Genomic DNA, 22,576 nt, shown 5'->3' with positions numbered 1-22,576 from the left:
CTCACCTCTAATAGTTTTAAACAGTTAGTGATTTCTTTCTTCAAATTTTCTTCTGCCAAGTCACGGGACCTCTCTTCAAGCTTCACTCTCTTCTCCAAGGTAAACCAGTCACACTTAAATCCCAAAGATAATCTGAGAAATTCTGCCTGTTGTCAAAATAATGTGAGGGTGAGGAGGAGGAGAGAAAACTGGATGTGGTCAGACGTTTCAGTTTAATACTGTTTTATCCAGAGGCATTTCTTTCTGCCCCCAGCAACATAATGCTGACATGCACAGGGTTCACCTGCACTGAGTCACAGCCAAGCCAGACAGACACCGAGCATATGAGAGCTTGTGCCAAAGCATGAAGTGACTGTAGCAGGTGAGTCTGGAACACTTCTTTAAAAGGAAAAAAAAAAATTGCTTTAAACTCACCTCCACCTCCTTCTCATTAGCAGAAGTGCTGTAGGATAAGACAAAAAACATATTTGAACATAATCCAACAGAAAAATGAAACATGTTAACATGCTACATGAAGAAGCACTTACTTCTCACTTTGTCTAAAGTTAACCGATTTCACAGTGGTTACAGGAAGAGGGGAAACCACAGAGTCTATTAAAAGACAATAAAATATTATTTGGTTAAAAAGGCTTAACATGTAAAAGCACATTTGATCTAACGTTATATCTCCACTAAACAAAAGTATTTCATTTAAATATGTCTGAGATGATAGCCAGCTAATAATGTGTGCACTTAAATTACAATGTTATGCTAAGCTATTGGGATCACAATGACATTAAAGTCATTGGTTTATACCTCAGCATGTGAGTAGTCTTTCAGACTTAAAGATGTTTCAGAATCAAGCAACAGCCCAATTTGTTCTCTTTGCATTTGCATGTTTGTCATACTTGATCCCATGGCTAAAAGCCTAAACTTCCTACTGGTATCCTGGTTCTTCTTTGGATCGAGTCTTTATTAACAGTAGCAGGAACAGTAGTAGTAATAATAGTTGTAGTCATAATAATACTGGTAACAATAACAGTGACAATAAACATGGCATCAACCATGGCTTTATTATATTGCCAGTCCCAGAGCAAAGCATTTTACACATACAATTTTATGACAACTTTACCAAGAACTATGTATTAGTTATTAAGAGCATTGGATTTAAAGTCAAACAAACTTGGTTTAAATCCGAGCTTTGTTTGAATCTTACAGTTATGTGATCTTGAACAAGTCACAAACTCATTCAGCCATCTACGAGATAAGATTGATAATTTTTTTATCATATTAACTAACTTTTATGAGAACTTTGGTGCCAGACACTTTTCTAAGTGCTTCATACATATTAATTTATTCAATCCTCACAGCAAACCTTCTGTTGTAGATACTTTTATTGTCCACATTTTACAGGCTAGGCAACTGAATCACAATTTACCACCTCACATAGTATTTGGAGGACTAAATAAAACTATGCACACGAAGTTAGCCTAGTTCTTAGCATGGAATGTATTCTCAGTTAAGCGTATTTTCCTTCTCTTCATTTTCCTCTTGCAAATGAGAAAATTGAGACTTGAAGTTAAGTCACTTTCCAAGATCACATAGCTAGTCAGAGATTGATCCCATGTAGAGTCTCTATTTCTCCAAAGCCTGAACTCTATCCACTATTCCATCCTAATGGAGTAGGCTAAGGGGGAAAGCATATTAGCACTTACTCTGTAAATAGTGGCTTTACTTTTAGATGGGATACTGAAAAAGAACTCAAAGTAGACCATAGAATTTGCTACCAATATTGACTTGCTTCTTAGTTCACAATAGAGCACCAGTTATTACAAATTTTCTGGGATCGAACAGTCAACACAATGCAAATGTGGCTTTTTGAAAATGATACAAATGGAATCAATAATTGGTCCTATTAACCTTATCCAGAGATGCAGAATTTGTGATATACCTTTATTCAGACAGATTTCACCCACACAAATATCAGTAGAGAACAAAAATTCACATGGGGATTGAGAAAAACATTCCTTACCTCCTGAAGCACGTTCTTTTTTATGTTCTTCTATTGTTTCTGGTTCCCCTTTGGCTTCCTAAAATCATAAGATTTTACCGCTGTACATAAGTGGAAATACTTCATAGCCAGTCATTTTCCTACTTCCTGTCCTCTCCGAAGCCTACTCTGACAAAAACACTCTATAACAGCAGTCCCCAACCTTTTTGGTCCCAGGGACCGGTTTCCTGGAAGACGGTTTTTCCACGGGGGTGGGGTGAGGGGGAAATAGTTTCGGGAGGAAACTGTTCCACCTCAGCTCATCAGGCGTTATTCTCCTAAGGAACATGCAATCTAGACGCCTCGCTTACACGGTTCACTATAGGGTTCGTGGGAATGTAATGCCACCGCCGATTTGACAGGAGGCGGAGGTCAGGTGGTCATGCTCCCTGGCCTGCCGCTCACTTCCTGCTGTGCGGCGCAATTCCTCACAGCCTGGAATGGGTTCTGATCCCTGGCTCAGGGTCTGGGGAAACCTGCTCTACAGTTTTTAATGCTGTGAAGAAGGAAATAAAATTGGCTGCAAGGGGGCTTCCAATCTAGTTGAAGCCAAAAGGACCTAAATACATGAAAATATGCAAACATGATGCGAATTACCACAATGCAAACTAGGATTAATTGCCAAATAAATGAGATAAACAAGTGCTCTGAAAAGGAAGGAGACGGCCGGGCGCGGTGGCTCACGCCTGTAACCTCAGCACTTTGGGAGGCTGAGGCAGGTGGATCACCAGAGGTCAGGAGTTCAAGACCAGCCTGGCCAACATGGTGAAACCCTGTCTCTACTAAAAATACAAAAATTAGCCAGCGGCGGTGGTCCGGGCCTATAATCCCAGCTACGCTGAAGGCTGAGACAGGAGAATCACTTGAAATGGGGAGGCAGAGGTTGCAGTGAAACGAGATCATGCCACTGCATTCCAACCTAGGCAGCAGTGGCTCTGTCTCAATAAAAAAAAAAAAAAAAAAAAAGGAAGGAGAGTGGCACCATGACAGCACGACTTGAGTAGCATGGAATTTCTGCAGACAAGAAACATGCTGAAGTTTGATAAAGAGGTAGGACTGGATGGATGAAGAGGTAAGGTGTGGGTGATATGGGGCTAGCACATGAGGCTGTCTAGATAGTTTTTGGAGAAACTGACAAAGATGGCTGCTAAGACAGTGTTCTGTTAGGCTTTTACTGCATACAGATATGTTTTAAGGTAACATAAGGAGTTGTGTGTGGCTGCTGTTTCCAGTTCTTCCTCTGCCATTCGTGATCAATTAACTGCTCTACCCCCTTTACACAACACTCCAAGGAAAGTATTCTCACCGACTATCTGAACTCCCTATTGCCAAATCCAGTGGATAATTTTCAATCTTTATCTTACTGACCTTACTATAGCATCTAAAATGATCGATACATCCCTTCTTCTTGAAGATTTTTTTTCCCTCGATTTCCCTCTTCTGATGCCGCAGCCTCACATCACTACAACAGCCACTTCCCAGTCTCCTCTGCCTTCTCCAGCAGATATTGTTAGCCATATCCTCAGTGCTCCCTTCCTTCCTGCCACAGTCCTTGGGAAATCTCATCCACACACTTGGATTTTTGCTGATAACACACAAATATATGTCAGCTTTCAAAAACCGCACAGGTGAGTTTATGAATATGGGTGTGTAGCCGTATATAAAATCTCCTTACCGACTATCAATGTCTCAGTTCAGCCTGAAATTTGACTTGTCTCAAACTGATCTTATTTTGCCTCACAAATTATACTCTCCTTCCTCCTTCCCTACTGTCATGTTATTCCATTCATTCTGGAGGTTAAGCCATAAGTCTGGATATCTACCTTTTCCCATACCCCTGACATGTCATCATCCTCTGTGAATTCTACCCCTAAATATTTCTCAACTTTATCTCCTTTTCTCCACCTTCACTAAATTCATACTACCTTCATCTCATCTGAATTATTGCCATAGTATCCTAATCAGTCCCACAACCTCCAATGGCAAATTGATCCATTATTTTAAAAAGTGTCTTTATGTCTATATATTTTTTGAGATGAGAAGGAATTTTCTTTTCTCAGAGGATTCTCCTATGAAAGACTAAAGGACTTGAATCTTCTTCTGTTCATTTTTTACTAAGGGCAACCATGTTCAGCATATATACTAGCCAACACTATATCCTACCTATACAGCTGGCCCTCTGTATTTGTGGGTTTGCATCTATGGATTTAACTAAAAAAAAAATCTAGTTAGGCCTACAATGGTTGTATCTGTACTGAACACACACAGATTTCCTTTCTTGTCATTATAACTATTTACATAGCATTTATACCGTATTAGGTATCATAAGTAGTCTAGAGATGATTTAAAGTATATAAGAGGATATGTTAGTGATAGGGGAAGAGGGCAGGGAAGTGCTGGATAGAGAAAGGTGGGGTGCCCGGTGAGGGCTCCACCCTCAGGCCTGTGCCCGCAGACCTAAGTGAGAACAGGCACTCCTGTTTCTGTGTCTGAATGTTGTATTTTCCAAGAATACTCTGGCCTACCACGCCCCTCATCGTGTGCCAACATAAACCTTAGCGGGCACACAACACAAGCAGCTGAAGTGAGCACACAACACTGGCAGACCAGCAGACTGGCAGACTGGCAATAGTGGAACGACATGGCAGAGAAAGAGAGAAGAGGTGGGATGTCTGGATGCCAAGGGGAGCTTAGCCTGGGGCAGTCTTCGAAGAGTATGGCCTCTGGGCAGCCTGACTCCAGGGGAATGCCACCTTCCCATTCCATACCACCTTCCCACTCCATCCCCCTTTCCAGCTCCCCATCCATCTCACTGAGATCCACCTCCACCACTCAATAAAACCTTGCACTCATCCTTCCAGCTCATGTGTGATCCAATTCTTTTGGGACACTGAGCAACAGCTCAGGATACAGAAAGCTGTCACACTGGCGCTCTTCCCTTGTGATAAGGCCGAGGGTCCATTGAGCTAATTAACACAAGCTGTCTGCAGATGGCAAATCTGAAAGAGCTTTGTGACACACACCCACTCAGACTCTGGGAATCACAGACACTCACCCCCAAATGCTGCCAGTGGGGCAGAGCCCAAAAGCGCTTGCCCTGGCCTCTGCACCTGCTGGTCTGCATGCTCCCCCTAGGGGTTTGGACTATGGGGTGACCAAGCAGGTGAGCCACACCACTGCTGCACATCCTGCAAGGGGAATCAGGGAACTCTCCCGTTTCATTAGGTTATATGCAAATACTATGTGATTTTTATATAAGAGACTTGAGCATTCTCTGATTTTGGTATCTGTGGGGTTCTTGGAATCAATCCCCTGTGAATAACAAAGGAAACAAATGACATCATGTCACCATTCCAAATCACAAATCCAATCATTTAACTATCTTCAGAATGAAACGTGAGAATTTTTCATCTACTTTTTTGCCCCAAGTCTGTGCCATGGCCTCCTCTTGAGTTAGCTTGCATGGGTCTCTGTTTCTTGCAACCAAATGCTTAACTAGAACAATGCTTGTATATTGAGGAAAGGAAACAATAATACACACACACACACACACACACACACACACACCCCTCCACGCATACAACAGGGGGACCAAGACATTAACAAGGCCCTTGAAGAATCATGAAATTAGATACATAGTTACTCTTTAATGATTATTAATTCATAAAAGTAGAAATGAGTCTTCTCTCTCTCTCTGTTTTTCGTTGTTGTTGTTGTTGTTGTTGTTTCCCTTTTTGAGACAGGGTCTTGCTCTGTTGCTCAGGTTGGAGGGCAGTGGCATGCTTATGGCTCACTGCAGCCTCAACCTCCCAGGCTCAAGCGATCCATCTGCCTTGACCTCCCATATATCTGGGACAACAGTCAAGCACCACCATACCCGGCAGATTTGTTTTTATATTTTGTAGAAACAGGGTCTCCCTACATTACCCAGGCTGGCCTTAAACTTAGCCTCAGGCAATCCTTCCGCCTCAATCTCCCAAAGTGCTGGGATTACAGGCATGAGCCACCACTCTGGGCCTAATGAATTTTCTCTTTAAGGAAGGAATTTAACTCTTTTCTCTAATCATTTCCAGCTATCCTTATGTTTTCTAGAACTTTACCATGCAACTGTAAAACATTTAAGGCCACTCATGTGGCACTTCCTCCATGACATGTTTTCTGGCCTGCCATCTCAAGCATTTTTTTCTTTCAAATCACTAAGCACACTCTAATTATTCAGTAATTATCTGTTTCTTCACCTGATTAGAACACATCATTAAGGTAGATATCACCGTTTTATTCAACTTCATTTATTAATACATTCATTTATTTAAGCAGTCCTCTAATGAGAAATATTTAGCTTGTTTCCAATTGACTTTTGATGAATAAATGAGTGAGCGAATGAATGAATGAATGATAAATTAAGGTGGAACTAGGAGGTCCCAGCTCTGACCCTGTTGTGTGACTTTAGACAAGTCACAAAAACACTTTGGCCTAACTATATGAACTTCATAATATTTTGAAAGGATAAATGAGATAATACTTTAAAGACTACTTTGCAAACTTAAAGGGGTAGTTCTACCATTGTAAGATATCACTACCTTTGTTGTGAACATATGTATTTCCTTACCAGATTTAATGTGGTTTTATCCTTACTCGCAGAGTCTTGGAATGCAGTATTGTCATGAGCTGGATTCGTGCCTGTGAGAAACAGGAAACACACAACAGTTAGGGGAGCAGGAGCAAGTAAAAGAGGAGGTAACAGTGAGGGTGGCAATATGGGCTGACCAGTAACTGACAACATATGTAACTCTTAACATATGAGACAAATGATGAACTACAAAAAATGTATACGTGCCCATTGACTCAGAATTGGGATGGAGCCGCTAAGGCTGTAGAAGATTTCTTAAAAGAAGTGAACATCTGTACAAATGGCCTTCTAATAGGATTTTTTTAAAATCATTTTTTAGGCTGCTGCTTTTTTTAATCGAACACATCACTGGTACAATAATAGAAAATGGAGGGCGGAAGGATGAACAATTAGTAACTTAGTAGCTTTTTTAATAGCTTAACAGATTTTCTTTCAAAATTACATATGCAAGGCTGATAACAAAAAATATGATATCCTTCTAAAACATGGTAGCTTTCTAAATTAAATGTCATGAAACCAAGAAGAAAAGATGCACTTTTAACTTGTGCCATTCCTTTTGCTAATTTCTGTTTATTTTTATGTACTTTATTTGTACTGAAATGTACCGGATAATTATTCTCCTGTTGACTCAGTCCATTGTCCTACATTTAGTTCAGTGCAGGCACAAAGGTCAGCAGATACAGACAGGCTTTGTTTCTTTCTTTTTAAGAGAAACAGTATCTAAAGCATGTATTATAGTTGTACAATTTATATGGAAATAAGAACAAAATGGTAAGCAATTTCTTCACAGCTATACAATCAATTTTTTTCCTTATGAAAATTTTATTTTAGTTTTTTTTTTTTTGAGACAGGGTCTTACTCTGCCACTCAGGCTGGAGTGCAGTGGCACAATCTCAGCTCACGGCAGCCTCTGCCTCCCAGGCTCAAGCGATCCTATCCCCTCAGCCTCCCAAGCGTCTGGGACTGCAGGCATGCACCACCACGCCCAGCTAATTTTTGTATTTTTTGCAGAGACGGGGTTTTACTATGTTGCCCAGGCTGGTCTTGAACTCCTGAGTTCAAGCAATCCTGCTACCTCAGCCTCCCAAAGTGCTGGGATTATAGGCATGAGCACTGTACCCAGCCCTTATTTTAGTTTTTTAAAAATTTTAGGACAAGTAGTAGATTCATATGGTTCATAAATCAAAAAGCATAAAAATGTTTTACAGTGAAATTTTTTCCTCCCATCCATGACTTCCAGAAATCCAGTTTATCTCCCTAGACACAATGTTATTAAATTTTGTCTAGCTTTCTAGGGATATTTTATGCATACATAAAAACTTTTTCCTTGAGACCAGCCTAGGAAACATAGTGAGATCCCATTTTCACAATTTTCTTTTAAATTAGTTGAACGTGGTGGCTTGCACCCGTAGTCCCAACTACTGAGGAACCTGGGACAGGAGGATCGCTTGAGCCCAGGAGTTTGAGGTTGCAGTGAGCTATGATTGTAACACTGCACTCCAGCCTGGGCAACAGAGTAAGACCGTCCCCATGTGCACCAAAACCCAACTTTTTCTGTCCTTTTATTTTTTCACAAAATTGTGTACACCATACATAACATTCTGTACTTTTTTCTCCAAGAAACAGTAGTCTTTTTATGTTATTATAAGAAAAAAGTCTCCTTATTTATGTTTTATGCCTGCATATTAGTATTCTATTACATGGATATGCCAAAATAGAATCTTCTATTGGTAGAAGTTCTAACTTGTTTCTAATATTTTGTTATTACAGACAATGCTGCAATATATAAGCATTTGCTTATGTTATTTGGGATGTGTGTACATATTATCTATAGGATAAATTCCTAGAAAATGAATAGTTGTATCAGAGGATATATACATTCAACATTTTGATAGATATTAGAACATTTCTCTCCATATTACAGTAGTCCTCCCTTATCCAAGGTTTCACTTTCCATGGTTTCAGTTACCTGCTGTCAACCATGGTCTGAAAATACTACATAAAATAATGTATATATTATACTATATATGTATATATTATATGTTTGTTTTGTTTTGTTTTTTGAGACAGAGTCTTGCTCTGTGGCCCAGGCTGGAGTGCAGTGGCGCCATCTCCGCTCACTGTAAGCTCCGCCTCCCGGGTTCACGCCATTCTCCTGCCTCAGCCTCCCGAGTGGCTGGGACTACAGGTGCCTGCCACCACGCCAGGCTAATTTTTTGTATTTTTAGTAGAGACGGGGTTTCACCGTGTTCGCCAGGATGGTCTCGATCTCCTGACCTCGTGATCCGCCCGCCTCAGCCTCCCAAAGTGCTGGGATTACAGGCGTGAGCCACCACGCCCAGCCACAATATTATTATTTTGAGAGCGAGACTACATTCACATAAGTTTTATTACAATATATTGTCAACATTGTTCCATTTTATTACCAATTATTGTTGTAAATATCTAATTAATAAATTAAACTTAGGTATGTCTATATAGCCAAAAACATAGTGTATATAGGATTTGGCACTATCATTAGTGTTGGGACTCCACTGGCAGTCTTGGAATGTAGCTCCAGTGAATAAAAGGGGACTACCATATTTACAAAAAGTTACATTCCCTGTAGCACTTTTCTCTTGTCCTTACAACTTTACCAACAGAGTGTAATCAAATTTGTGCATCTTTGTCTATATGATAGGTCACAAATGGAAACTGATGTATTTTTAATTAAAAGATTTACTTACTAGACGTAAGGTGGAGTACAAAGACATTCTGTAATTAACCCATGAAATGGATTCCATTTCTGCAGTTTCGTGGTTATTCTATTTTAGCACCTATATCTCAAACTTAAATGTCAAGTTCAAACAATAGAATGTATTTTCCTTGGCCGGGCATGGTGGCTCACGCCTGTAATCCCAACATTTTGGGAGGCCAAGGCGGGTGGATCACGAGGTCGGGAGATCGAGACCATCCTGACTAACAGGGTGAAACCCCCTCTCTACTAAAAATACAAAAATTAGCCGGCCATGGTGGCGGGCACCTGTGGTCCCAGCTACTCGGGAGGCTGAGGCAGGAGAATGGCGTGAACCCAGGAGGCGGAGCTTGCAGTGAGCCAAGATGGCGCCACTGCACTGCAGCCTGGGAGATAGAGCGAGAGGTCGTCTCAAAAAAAAAAAAAAAAAAAAAATGAATTTTCCTTGACTGATTTATTATTCTTATTATTATTTTGATGGGGATTAGAGCCTATTTCTCCTATGAATGTCAACTAAAGTGGTGTCTCACTGGGAGTGGTAGAGAATAACTATGTTGTTTTCAGAGTCAAGTAGTAGAAAAGGACCCAACAAACCATCTGGTTAGTTCTCTTGCCTCTGGGTGGATCATGCTAATTGCTCCATCCTTCTAACCTGATAAATTCGAACTAGGATTCCAAGAATTTCCTAAGCAGGTGATGTCACTTCTGTGCTACAGTTGAAACCCAGTAAATTCCAGTCAATCTTTGCCATAGGAAATATTTGTCCCATTACAAAATATAATAATTTTTGTTCTGGCTACAAAATCGAAAAAAATTGATACCATCCTTATGTGTGAAGGGCCATGGTTAGTTACCACTTGGATTTCTTTTCTGCAGACTATATCTTCAAAATTGTTTTATAAGAATTATTTTACAAAAAATTAATATTAAATAACATTATTGAGCTAGTGTGGATAGTTACTTCACTAGCATATAGACTTTCTTAGTGTTTTAGAATGAAAATCATGCTTACACCTGTCAACATTTTACCTTGGGCCTCTGTCATGGAAGAAGCTGTTCTTGTATCCTTCTCTTTCTTACAGAGTGAGTTACTGTCAAGGTCACAAGAAGCCATATTCAGAATTTCTAATCCAGGATCTGTCAACAGGAAGAAACAAATGGTGTGAATACTATGCACATAATATTATAGTATATTTAACTATACTATACTATGCAAAAAGAGTTTTGCCTATGTTCTTCTCATTTGCTCATACCCCAGCAGGTCACAGAACATCAGGCTGAAAGCTATAATACTAACAGTCTATTTTAATATTATTTCCAAATCCACTTACCACTTGAAGTTATAGTACTGTCTGTCGATGAAGTGTGTCTGGGTAATGGTAGTGAGGAATATTCCCTGCCAAAAAGATAGCAAACATATTTTGGAATGTCAGGTCCAAATAATTCTCTTAAAACCAACTAAATATGCATACAAATTCACACACACAACACAAACAAGCAAACCTGGACTGCAGCAGGCTCTCAGAACACACGCGTTCAACACCATTCTCCTTAAGGAAAAAGAAAGGAGACATAAGTTCAACAATTTGACATTTTCCATTCCAAAGAGGTTGTTTTAAGCAAACATTTTCATACAATTCTAAACGAACCCATATTTACTCTGCTCTTTTGGAAAGGATATGGGAATGGGATGGTATAGGGCAGATAGATATATACACTTCCTCAAAGCTGTACTTACCCAAAAATCCAATATTAAGTATATTTACAAGTCTGATGTTTAAAGAAAATCTGATAAAAATTTTGGGCAAAACAAATTCTAAACTCAAATGGCAGAGAGGGTTTATTTCATATGCTTAAGTCAAGTTTTCTTTAAACAGAAAATTCTACAAGGGCAGGAAACATTTCTATGTGTGGGAATAATACACAACCTAAAATTTTTGACCTGGTGATTTTAAAATTGCTCTCAGTTTTCTAGCTAGAAAAATCATGCATTTCAAACTTAATCCATATCTCAGAGATCTGAAGGATTACATCTAAGTCAGCACCTATTACTTGATGCTCAAAAAGAAGTTAACAAAATTGTAGTCCCAGCCTGCCAGGGCAAGTGTTTGAAAGTTTCATATGAACCTCTTAATTTCTACAAGGAATTCCTATTTTGAGGGCAACTTTAAGGCATTAAAGTTGTACAACTTTCTTTTTCAAAAAATACAGTGAGAACATAGTTTTGTTTCTAATAACAAGCTTTTCTAGTATATTATTTTAATTATTTGATTTAGTTCAGAAAAATAAATTAAAATTCAATAAATTAAAACTGAAACCATTCAGACACATCAAAAACCTGCACAAAGTAAAAAGAAGGCATTTATTCCATAATCAAACAGAACTTATTAACTGTCACAACCAACAACGGGTTCCCATGGGGGAATATTGTATATCACACATGGTATTTAGAATCAGTCCAAGAAGGTAGCTCCCACAGTCACAGACAAGTAAAGTACAGGTTTACTAAGGGTTTGCTGAATTTGTATTTATCCAGTACAATGACAGCAGCTTATATATGTTTAGCACATTACAATTTACAAGAACCCTTTAATGTATCATCTCATTTAATTCTCCCAACAACCTTAGCAGTAGATTTTAGCAAGGAAAGATTTACTTATTACAGGTAACGAACTGAAGGCCAGTTAATAAAGTAATTTCCTGAGACCAGTCAGAATGGTGGAGTCAGCTTTCAAACACATATTGAACTAAATACAGTGTCCTCTCCACTGTAAACAAAACCAACTTGGGCATACCCTAACTTAGGCTATTGGAGAGGAGAAGACTTCCCAATTATTGTCTTAGACTGGTAGATGATTTTAATGTGAACTTGTAAGATGTTCACCTCAAATGTTTAGAAAAATCCACAAACTTGCAAAGCAAGGATTTATACCTAATACTCCTGTATCAATGATGTTGGTCAAATTTTTCTCTTTTTTATTTCATTTTGTTTCTGCCTTAAATGACTTTGAGTCAGATCATATATGACTGAAACCTCTCATGACACCAGTTTAATTTAATTCAACAAACTTTCATCCAAAGTCCACTTTGTGCTAGGAACAGTGACAAGGGCTAAAGATTATATACAAAAACACAGTTCTTATCCTGAAGAAGCCTGTAGGCCAAGCATGGATTGAAATATATAATACAAATCCTACTCTATAATTTATAAGCAGCATGCCACAGAGGAAAGTAATATGCACAGGGCAGAATTAACAGAGTGGGGATATCTGAATTCAATTTTAAAGAGAAATTATCCCTTAAATTGTAGTTAACTGATAATGGCCCTATTTTTAAAATATTTAAATAAATTATCTTAGTAATTTTTATATGTTTAACTATACTATCATATATATATTTTTATATATTTATATATTTATATATATATATATAAAATGAACCAGGCACGGTGGCACACGCCTATAACCTCAATACTTTGGAAGGCTCTGGTGGAAGGACTGTTTGAGGTCAGGAGTGTGAGACCAACCTGAGCAACATGGCAATACCCCATCTCTACTAAAAAATTAGCAGGGCACAGTAGTGCACACCTGTGATCACAGCTACTTGGGAGGGTGAGACGGGAGAATTGCTTGGGCCCAGGTGGTTAAGGTTGCAGTGAGCTGTGATCACACCGTTGCACCCCAGCCTGGGTGACAGGGCAAGACCCTGCTTTAAAAAAAATAAAAAGAAAGAAAGAAAACAAAGGAAGCTATAAAGTGGAGAAAATTAAATATCCTTCAGTTTTATTGAGGGTAACACTTCATAAAAATCAATAAGAATTGATTTATTAATACTAAGGTATAACATCCTAACAGATATAAAAACATTGTTACTATATGTAGCATGAAATAACATTTATTATTGCGCTATAACTAAAAAACACTACACATTGTCAGAAAAGGCTTCATTTTGTACCTGTCAAAATCATGGATATTCGTATTTAAGAAATATAAAAGAGAATGCAGTTCTTATTTCCTATTCCATTATACCAGCTTCCAATTTGGGGAAAAGGGAGAACATCATTTCTGAAAACCTTTTCAACAAAAGGTCTAATTATTATTTAAAGCCAAAGTAATAAATACAGTAAAAATACAGTTTGCCTCCATTATGTTACATATCAGTCTCATTTGCCCTGATGCTCTGTGTAAGGCCTTCTTTTGCCCTATACCTTAGATGTGAAACATTGTAATTAGAAGTCTTTCAATAAATACAAAACATTTATTGATTAAACAAATATGTGATTTTGGAGAAATTGCCTGTTTAGTAGCCATATACCACCTTGTTCTGGAACAGTAGCAAAGCAAGCAACTGGATGTTATTCTCGAAGTACTCATCTTTATAAAACTCAGTGATCAGAAAACAGCCCAATATACAACATATCCCAATTCTAAGTTTTCATAAGTCTGGTCTAATGACAATTTTTTTTTTCTTCTTGTGAGAATAACTAGAGTATAAAAGATTTTTTTTTAAGTCTGGTTTCAAATTTAGGATGATAGTTCATGAAAGTTGGAGATGAAACCCTCAAGGGGTTGGGACAAAAACTTTCCACATTTGGTTTCTTTTCTTCCAGCTTCTAAAGTCACCTCTATTTAAACCAGCAACCCAGGCCCACAGTAGAACATAACCAGCACGCACCAACTGTGACACCTGGACAGATCATGTGAAAGATAATCTACTAGATATAATTTAAAATCAAGGAAAATAAAGAATAAGACAAAGAAAGTTCAGATGAGAGATTCACTTACACGTAGAAGATTGGTTCAAGTCAATGAATCTAACACATGCCGATAGCACAGAGCAGGAAGAATGCTCTTTCTGTCCAAGCCATTCAAATATTAACCTGCATAACATTTACATGAAAAATCCATGGTCCAGCCCATTTGCTTTTGACAGCAAGAGTCTAAAGTAGGGTGGGGTAGCAAAAGCACTCATGGAAAATATGAAACAGATTCTCCCATGGGCTGGGTCAGCAAACACAGGAGACACACACACACACACACACACACAGCAATATTATTTCAATATTTAGATTGAACAACATAAAGAACAATAAAAAATAACTTTTAAGATTAATTGGCCTAATCTCCCAGGATTATTTTATTTTTTCTCTTTTATATGAAATACTAAACGACAGATTTTGTGATCAGAAACCTTCTACTAATAAACATTTATGGTTCCAACATAATGTTTACTATTTGACCCATTTTAGATAATTGTTAAGTAAATTAATGTGATTTTCTGAGAACAAAAAAATAACAAAAAGAGTCTATATAGGCTTACTTCTGACTTGACCCAGTGTCTGTTTAAATGTTCCCAAAAGAGGAAGAACGCTAAGTTGAATTTCAAAAGATTAGAACTACTGGAACCTAAACAAAGCTAAATTTGCTTATAGGTTTGCATTTATTTTTTCTCTTTCTAACTAAAGGTATACCACACCCTCAGATCTACAGGTCACACCCACCACTTTCAGGTTCATTTATAATATAGTTATCAGTCAACTTCTACACGTTCCAATTTTGCAACTGGCAATGTTATTTATTCTCCAAGGTTATTAATGCTGCACCCACACACAACTTGGAAGAACAGGACAGACAATAGCCAGAAAATCTTCCGAGATATTTTTAAATTGATCCTGTTCTTGGCCTTAATAAATCACCTCCTCCCAGTGATAGTATATCTTAGACAAAAACATGTAATAACATGAAGGATAACTCAAAGAGAGACAAGACACTTAATACTTGGTATATGGAATTTTTTTAACAACCAAAAGAAAAACAGAGAAATTCATCTCCAGATCATTGGCTTGTTTCAAGATATCCTCTGCCTTTATGCTACCGATAATTCTGATTCTAGGTAATATAAGCAGCTAATTTTCTTTGTGAGTGTTCACTATGATGCAGGTATTTTGCATATGTTACAGAGTATCTTGGTAGGGTCAGAGCTGAGACTGAAGTAAGATAGAAGGAAGAATCAATTCTGTTGTTATAGGACAGTGTGGACAACGAACCAAAAGAACTGCAGAGACATGAGTGGTGAAGCCAACTTCTTGGCCCCACAATTTCTCGAGAGGTTGAAAATCTACACGGAAGCCACTAGTTGGTGAGGCCTGAAGAACATGGGGATATATTTGGTATGCACATCTGGTGATCACTGGAAATTTGGGAAACGACTCCATGAAAGGAAAGGCCTTCTTAGTCATCAGCAAGTGGGGAAACAAGGCATTGAGAGGCAGTGTCTTGCCTCTAAATATGACCTACTTGGTTTGTTTCCATGGACAGGTTAGGCCAGAACTCAGTGATATAGATATGTGGAAATATATGTATATATGTAATATATTTGTGTGTGTTTATTTGAATCCTCAAAAGAACTATGAAAATCAATGTCTATTTCACAGGGGACACAGCAAATTCAGACAGGTTAGGCCATATGTCCAAATTCACACAGCTAATAAGTAATAAAGCCAGTCTTGAATCTAGGTGTGCTTCATTCTACAGCTGATGATATGTGGCTAAAGATTCTAGAGCATTACTAGGAAAAATTTCAGATAAATACAAAAGTAGACAGAACAAAGAATCTAATGAATCCTGGTATATCCATCATGCAGATTCAACAATTACCAACCTATGGCCAATCTTGTTTCAAACTCTGACCCTCTAAACCTACACCTGCCTTGTTTTGAAGCAAATGCCAGATATCATAACATTTTTGTCCATAAATATTTCAGAATGAATCTCCAAAAGATAAGGACTAGAAATAGTTTGTTTCCTTCTTTCCTAACTACACCAAAACATCCCAAATAAACTAATTTATTGGGTCAATAAAGTTCTTTTTTTCTCAAGAATGTCCCAAACAAGGCTCCAAATTATTTTACTATGAGATGTTCTTTTTGAGACATTAATCTTGTTAGCGTTCTTTGCTCTCTCAAAGACCTGTTTATGAATAATGATGTTCACTTTTATCTTGCACTGTGCCTTCTGGGAAAGATATTAGAAGAGAGCTTCCTCTGTGAATATGGGGAAGGAACAGAAAGTAACTCTCACGTTCTTAGGAGCACCAGCCAAAAGAAATGAGTCAGAAAGCAGTAAGCTAATTGAGTGCTCACTCTCAGTGTTTTAAACAGACCTTCTAGTAGAATACAACCTAAATAAATAGGCATTCAACAAATATTATTGGGCAGCTACTGTATGGAATCCTATGCAGGGTGTTACATGTGCATTGGTTAATGGCCAAATAAGGGTACTGTACAGCAATTTTATCACCTAATACACAAATAAATATAAGAAAATAAATAACTCCAATGCAAGTCAGCATACAGGTGACAAGAAATGGGGAGAACAGAGAGTTACAAGGGTCTCAAAGAAGGGAGTGAGCTTAGTTTTTTTTCTGAGTGGGATCATTGAGAAACGAGAAACAGGTCTGAAAACACAACTTTCCCAGAGTCACACAGAGACCAACCCACAGAAAAACCTCGTCTCCCCACTCTTAATCCATTACGATTTTCACCTCAAGAAGGACTGGAGATGCTTGAATGTCAACATTGTGTGCTACCACAGAAAAATGTTTTTACTGGTTTTTGAAATGGGCCTTGGCAGTCTAATAGAATTTTGATAAATGGAAAAGCATACATTGTTCTGGGCAAAGAAAACAGCACAAACAGGTCTGTGTGATATATTCTGACAATACAGGCTGCCTGGTTTGGCTGACGTACAGGCACAACCATACACAACAATGGGGAAATAAAGGTAAAAAGGTAGACTGCAACCAGTTTAGAGAGGGACTCGAACACCAGGTCAAGTTGTTTGTTATAAGGCTGTAGAGATTGACAGAATCTATCATGTAGAGACAAGGAGTTAAGAAAACACCCATCGTTTGGGGGTTCCACTGGGATGATAAACATATATTATGTTTTTAAAGTAATTTATATAATATATTTTACTCTAATTCCCTGTTCTTATTACCAATGACAATGCTTAGAAAAGCATTTTCTAAGGAGAACTTTCTATTTTCTTAAAAGATGATGTGAGTATAAAATGATGGTAGGTGGGGAGTTGCTCAAGGGACAAGGGGTGGAGGCAGAGAGTACAGTTACCAGGCTGTCGAGATTCTCCAGTGGAGCAGAAACCTGGAATGGGAAGGTTGAGAATTGGCAGGATCAGTCAGAAGGTACAGCCAACAGACTAATTCCTGGACTGTTGCAAACTACAGAAGACACAAGAAAATCTTCAGGGAACCTACAGGAGCATGTGACTGGAGGCTCGATTGTGATGTCTGTTAGCTCCTATTCCTTTTTTTCTCTTTTCTTTCTTTCTTTCTTTCTTTTCCTTTCTCTCTTTTTGTCCCTTCCTTCCTTCCTTTCTTTTTCTTTTCTTTCCTTCCTTCCTTCTCGCTTTCTTTCTCTGTCTCTCTCTCTCTTTCAGATGGAGTTTTGCTCTTGTCACCCAAGCTGGAGTACAATGGCACGATCTCAGCTCACTCAACCTCCTCCTCCTCCCAGATACTTTCAAGTGATTCCCCTGCCTCAGCCTCCCAAGGAGCTAGTTTCACAGGCACCTGCCACCATGCCTGGCTAATTTTTGTATTTTTTAATAGAAATAGGGTTTCACCACATTGGCCAGGCTGGTCTCAAACTCCCGACCTCAGATGACCCACCCGCCTCGGCCTCCCAAAGTGCTGGGATTACAGGCGTGAGCCACCGCACCTGGCCCAGCTCCTATTTCTTAATGGGTGTCAGGACCATAGACAAAACCACACAGTCATATATCCTAATAAGAGTCAATATGGAGTTCCTTTTAGATGAAAAAGGCAGTGCATTTCTTAGTCAAAAAACACTTTCAAGGTAATGCTAAGTGATAATGATTAAAATGTCTAAATTCAGTGTACTGAGAGTGGCTATGAAAAAGACCCGTATCATTTGAAGCTAGACAAATCTGAATTTTAATCCCAGGTTTGTTATTTATTAATTGAGTGATCATGGGCAAGTTATTTAACTCCCTCAACTTCAGTTGCCTCCTTTGTAAAAAGCAGAGAAGTGTGGAGAACATTAATCACATGGCATGTGAAAATGCTTTTGTACAAAGTTCCTGGCACACAACTGATATTTGTTTCTTCCTCCTTCTTAGTAAACTCAGTGCCAGATAAAAGGGAAATTACTAATAACCAAACATCCTGTAAGCTTCCAAGTTCAATGTCCTTTACTAAAACTTTATAAGAATTGCTAGGTAACAGCAAAATATATTTTTTAAATTTTTAATTTTTTTCAATTTATTTTTATTTTTTGAGATGGAGTCTTGTTCTGTCACCCAGGTTGGAGTGCAGTGGCGCAATCTTGGCTCACTGCAAACTCTGCCTCCTGGGCTCAAGCAATTCTCCTGCCTCAGCCTTCCAAATAGCTGAGAGTATAGGTGCCCGCCACCTAATTTTTGTATTTTTAGTAGAGACAGGGTTTCACCCTATTGGCCAGGTTGGTCTTGAGCTCCTGACCTCAAATGATCCGCCCACCTTGGCCTCTAGGTAAGAGCAAAATAGATTCATTTCCTTTTTCTTTCTTTTTCTTAGCTACTTAGACAGGTATTTATGAACAACAACAACAACAAAATGCCATACACACACTTAACAGGAAGAATAACAACTTGTACAATTCAATAGTAAAAAGAAATATAATCCCATCTTAAAATGAGCAAAGGATCTGAGTAGACATGTCTTCAGAGAAGTTATACAAATGGCCAACAAACACATGAAAAGATGTTCAACATTATTAATTAGAGAAATGCAAACCAAAAATGCAATGAGGTGTCACCTTGCACCCACAAAGATGGCTTTAATTAAAAAATAGATAAATATTTAGTGAGGATACAGAGAAACTAGAATCTTCATACCTTGCTGTTGGAAATGTAAAACGATAAAGCCACCCTGGAAGTCTGTTTTGCAGTTCCTCAAAAACATTAAACATATAGTTCCTGTGTGATGCAGTAACTGCCACAAGAACACACCCAAAAGAATCAAAAACATGTTTACACAAAAACCAATACTCTAATGTTCATAGTAGCATTATTTGCAATAGCCAAAAAGTAAAAACAACTCAAATGTCCATCAGCTGATGAGTGGAGAAACAAAATGTGGTGTGTATCTATACAGTAGAATATTATTCAGCCATAAAAATGAATGAAGTACTGATATCATGCTATGACATGGATGAGTCTTAAGAACCTTATGCTGAAAATCTTGAGAACCTTAACTGAAAGAAGCTGGGCACAGGTGGCCACGTATCGTATGATTCCATTTATATGAGATATCCAGAATAGGCAAATATATAGGACAGAAAGTAGATTAGTGGACCGGGCGCAGTGGCTCACGCCTGTAATCCCAGCACTTTGGGAGGCCGAGGCGGGCGGATCACGAGGTCAGGAGATCGAGACCATCCTGGCTAACACGGTGAAACCCCGTCTCTACTAAAAATACAAAATATTAGCCGGGCATGGTAGCGGGCACCTGTAGTCCCAGTTACTGGGAGGCTGAGGCAGGAGAATGGCGTGAACCCGGGAGGCGGAGCTTGCAGTGAGCCGAGATCGCGCCACCGCACTCCAGCCTGGGCGACAGAGTGAGACTCCTTCTCAAAAAAAAAAAAAAGAAAGAAAAGAAAGTAGATGAGTGGTTGCCTAGAGCTGGGGGTTGCAGACAGGAGGAAATAGGGAGAGACTACCAAAGGGTATGTAGTTTATTTCTGGGGTGATCAAAGTATTCTAAAACTGATTTTGGTGACGGTTGTACAACTCTGTGAATCTACGGAAAGTCATTTAAGTGAATAATTTAAATTAATGAATTGTCTGGTGGGTGAGTTATATCTCAATTAAAATGTAAAAGAAAGAAGAATGATGTTCTGCCAGATCCTGAAACAGGACTGCCTGCTCCATTTGATTGAGAAGATCACGAGGCTCAGGCTGCAGGCTGAGGAAGGCATTCCAACCACATCGCGATGACAGAGAGAATGACCTAAGTCACCTTCTCAGGTCATTTAGTATTATTCTTTTCTTGGGTAGAAAAGTGGCATTAGCACCTAACTTTGTCAATTAGTACCTGACTACTCTCCATGGGCATGGCCCTGCTTTGTGGTCTTTGACAAAGGGTACCAGCCCTTCAAAGATTATCCAGCCTTGACCTCAATTCTTGGAGAATCAACGGAATCTGAGACTTCTTACAGTCACTAGTGAATTTAAGTCCCAAACCAGCCTGCCTCTCACACCAAAAGTCTAGCCCACTTCATTGAAATCTATTTTTGGTTCTATAACCCACAGAGTATACTACACACAGGGTAGAAAGCCCTCAAATTAAATAATTTTCATTTCTTGACTTCAAAGGTTGCTATTTCTCATGCATCTGAGTTTTGGAAGAGCAGACTCAGACTTGCTACAAGAATATCCATAATACCTAAAAAAAATTAAAAAGACAGGGAAAAAGAATACCCACAGAAGAAGAACAGGATATGCTAATACTGAAAATGGAACCAAAATCCAGTCCAACACTCACTTCCATGCTTGGGTCATCATTCATCCTGATGTAGCCTGAGAGATTTGTTCCTGGGTTGGGGCCACTTGTGGGGCCTGGGCACCTGGCAGTAGAAAGTAGAGTTATCTACTACAGGTGAAAAAACTGCACATCTTAGCAGATACTAAACAATAACACAGTTCTCACTCCCCTATGCCCAGTCCCAATTTTATCGAATTTCTAATTAAGTTCATGGTTTAAGTAACACATAATGAAAGAGAGTTCCCACCTCCATCAGAGAGAGGTTACAAACAACAGAGAATCCAGCCAAAGATGCAAATGAAGCATTTGCAATTCAAAGTCATTCTTCCTCGCCCTCAATACAGAAGGGAAATTTTATTGAGGTAGATTAGTTCCTCACAAAATGCACTGACATTTTTGAATGTTTCCTAAGGAAGATGAGTCTGTATACTTTGAAAGGCAGGTGCAAATGAACGTCGAAGGAGGATGAGGGCAGGGGCAGGTATAGGTTCCCAAAAGCTTGTTAACCTTGAGTGTGAAAGAAACAGAAATAGGATCAAAACCTGTCTAAGTTAACTTAGCAGGATGTTGTTGATATTGTGATCTATGCCCCCAGTTCCTGAGACAGATCTCCTAAAATCCTTGTAGACAGAGGTGCTAGGGGAATCTTTAACATTTGGTCTCTAATCCTGGTTCCTGATACAGTGTGTCTAAGACCTTTGTAATTCCCTCAGTGATAGGAGTGTTTGACACAGAGCTCCTGAATCTCTTGAAATTTTCTGAGTATTACGAGCATCTTCTGTTCTAAAGAGGTGTCTCTTGGTGGGCTTCTGGATAGCCTCAGGATGAGGGGCTGGTTGCCGGGGAACCAATCTGTGGTTCGAGGGTTGGAACTTTCAACTCCACCCTGCCAAGCTCCTGGGAGGGGAGACCGGCTGAGCTGATCACCAATGGCCAATGATTTAATCAATCTTGCCTAGTAAAGCCTCCATAAAAACCTGAAAGGACAGTACTTGGAAAGCTTCTGATTTGGTGAACTAAAACATAGCCATGTGCTGGGAAGATGGCACACCCCAACTCCACAAAGACAGACCCTCCTGTGCTTGAGACATTTCCAAATCTTTCCAATGTATCTCTTCATCCGGCTGTTAATTTGTATCCTTTAAAATACACTTTGTCACCTGGCACAGTGGCTCATGCCTGTAATCCCAGCATGTTGGGAGGCTGAGATAGGAAGATCACTTGAGTCCGGGAGTTCAAGACCAGCCTGGGCAACACGGAGAAACCTTGTCTTACAGAAAATACAAGGCCAGGTGCTGTGGCTCACACCTGTAATCCCAGCACTTTGGGAGGCTGAGGTGGGCGGATCACCTGAGGTCAGGAGTTCAAAACCAGCCTAGTAAACATGGTGAAACCTTGTCCCTACTAAAAATATAAAAATCAGCTGGGCATGGTGGCAAGTGCCTGTAGTCCCAGCTACTTGGGAGGCTGAGGCAGGAGAACCGCTTGAACCCGGGAGGCAGAGGTTGCAGTGAGCTGAGATCATGCTGCTGCACTCCAGCCTGGGCAACAGAGTGAGACTCTTGTCTCAAAAAACAAAAAACAAAAATTAGCGGGGCGTGGTGGCAGGCACCTGCGGTCT

The 22,576-nt window shown here is 39.2% G+C and overlaps 1 protein-coding gene across 10 annotated transcripts in view; it reads right to left on the bottom strand.

Moving 5' to 3' along the window:
• IRAG2 (inositol 1,4,5-triphosphate receptor associated 2) overlaps window positions 1–22,576 on the bottom strand; it is a 113,728-nt gene that overhangs the window by 18,165 nt on the left and 72,987 nt on the right. For 5 of the 10 annotated variants that reach the window (XM_073020553.1, XM_037990252.2, XM_007967955.3 and 2 more), the window contains 9 exons: window positions 20,956–21,037; window positions 10,897–10,943; window positions 10,725–10,789; window positions 10,423–10,530; window positions 6,639–6,709; window positions 2,012–2,069; window positions 528–591; window positions 415–442; window positions 6–146 (listed from right to left, as the gene is read on the bottom strand). In XM_073020553.1, coding sequence (XP_072876654.1) covers window positions 6–146; window positions 415–442; window positions 528–591; window positions 2,012–2,069; window positions 6,639–6,709; window positions 10,423–10,530; window positions 10,725–10,789; window positions 10,897–10,943; window positions 20,956–21,037 — 664 coding nt within the window. Of the gene's footprint in view, window positions 1–5; window positions 147–414; window positions 443–527; window positions 592–2,011; window positions 2,070–6,638; window positions 6,710–10,422; window positions 10,531–10,724; window positions 10,790–10,896; window positions 10,944–17,521; window positions 17,555–20,955; window positions 21,038–22,576 lie in introns of all 10 variants that reach the window. The other 5 variants (XM_073020554.1, XM_073020555.1, XM_007967956.3 and 2 more) reach the window with 2 other exon arrangements.

The sequence above is a fragment of the Chlorocebus sabaeus genome, chromosome 11 (assembly GCF_047675955.1).
Source record: "Chlorocebus sabaeus isolate Y175 chromosome 11, mChlSab1.0.hap1, whole genome shotgun sequence".
Classification (NCBI taxonomy): domain Eukaryota; kingdom Metazoa; phylum Chordata; class Mammalia; order Primates; family Cercopithecidae; genus Chlorocebus; species Chlorocebus sabaeus.
Note: the sequence above shows the minus strand (reverse complement) of the source record. Positions and strands in the feature narration are given on the sequence as shown.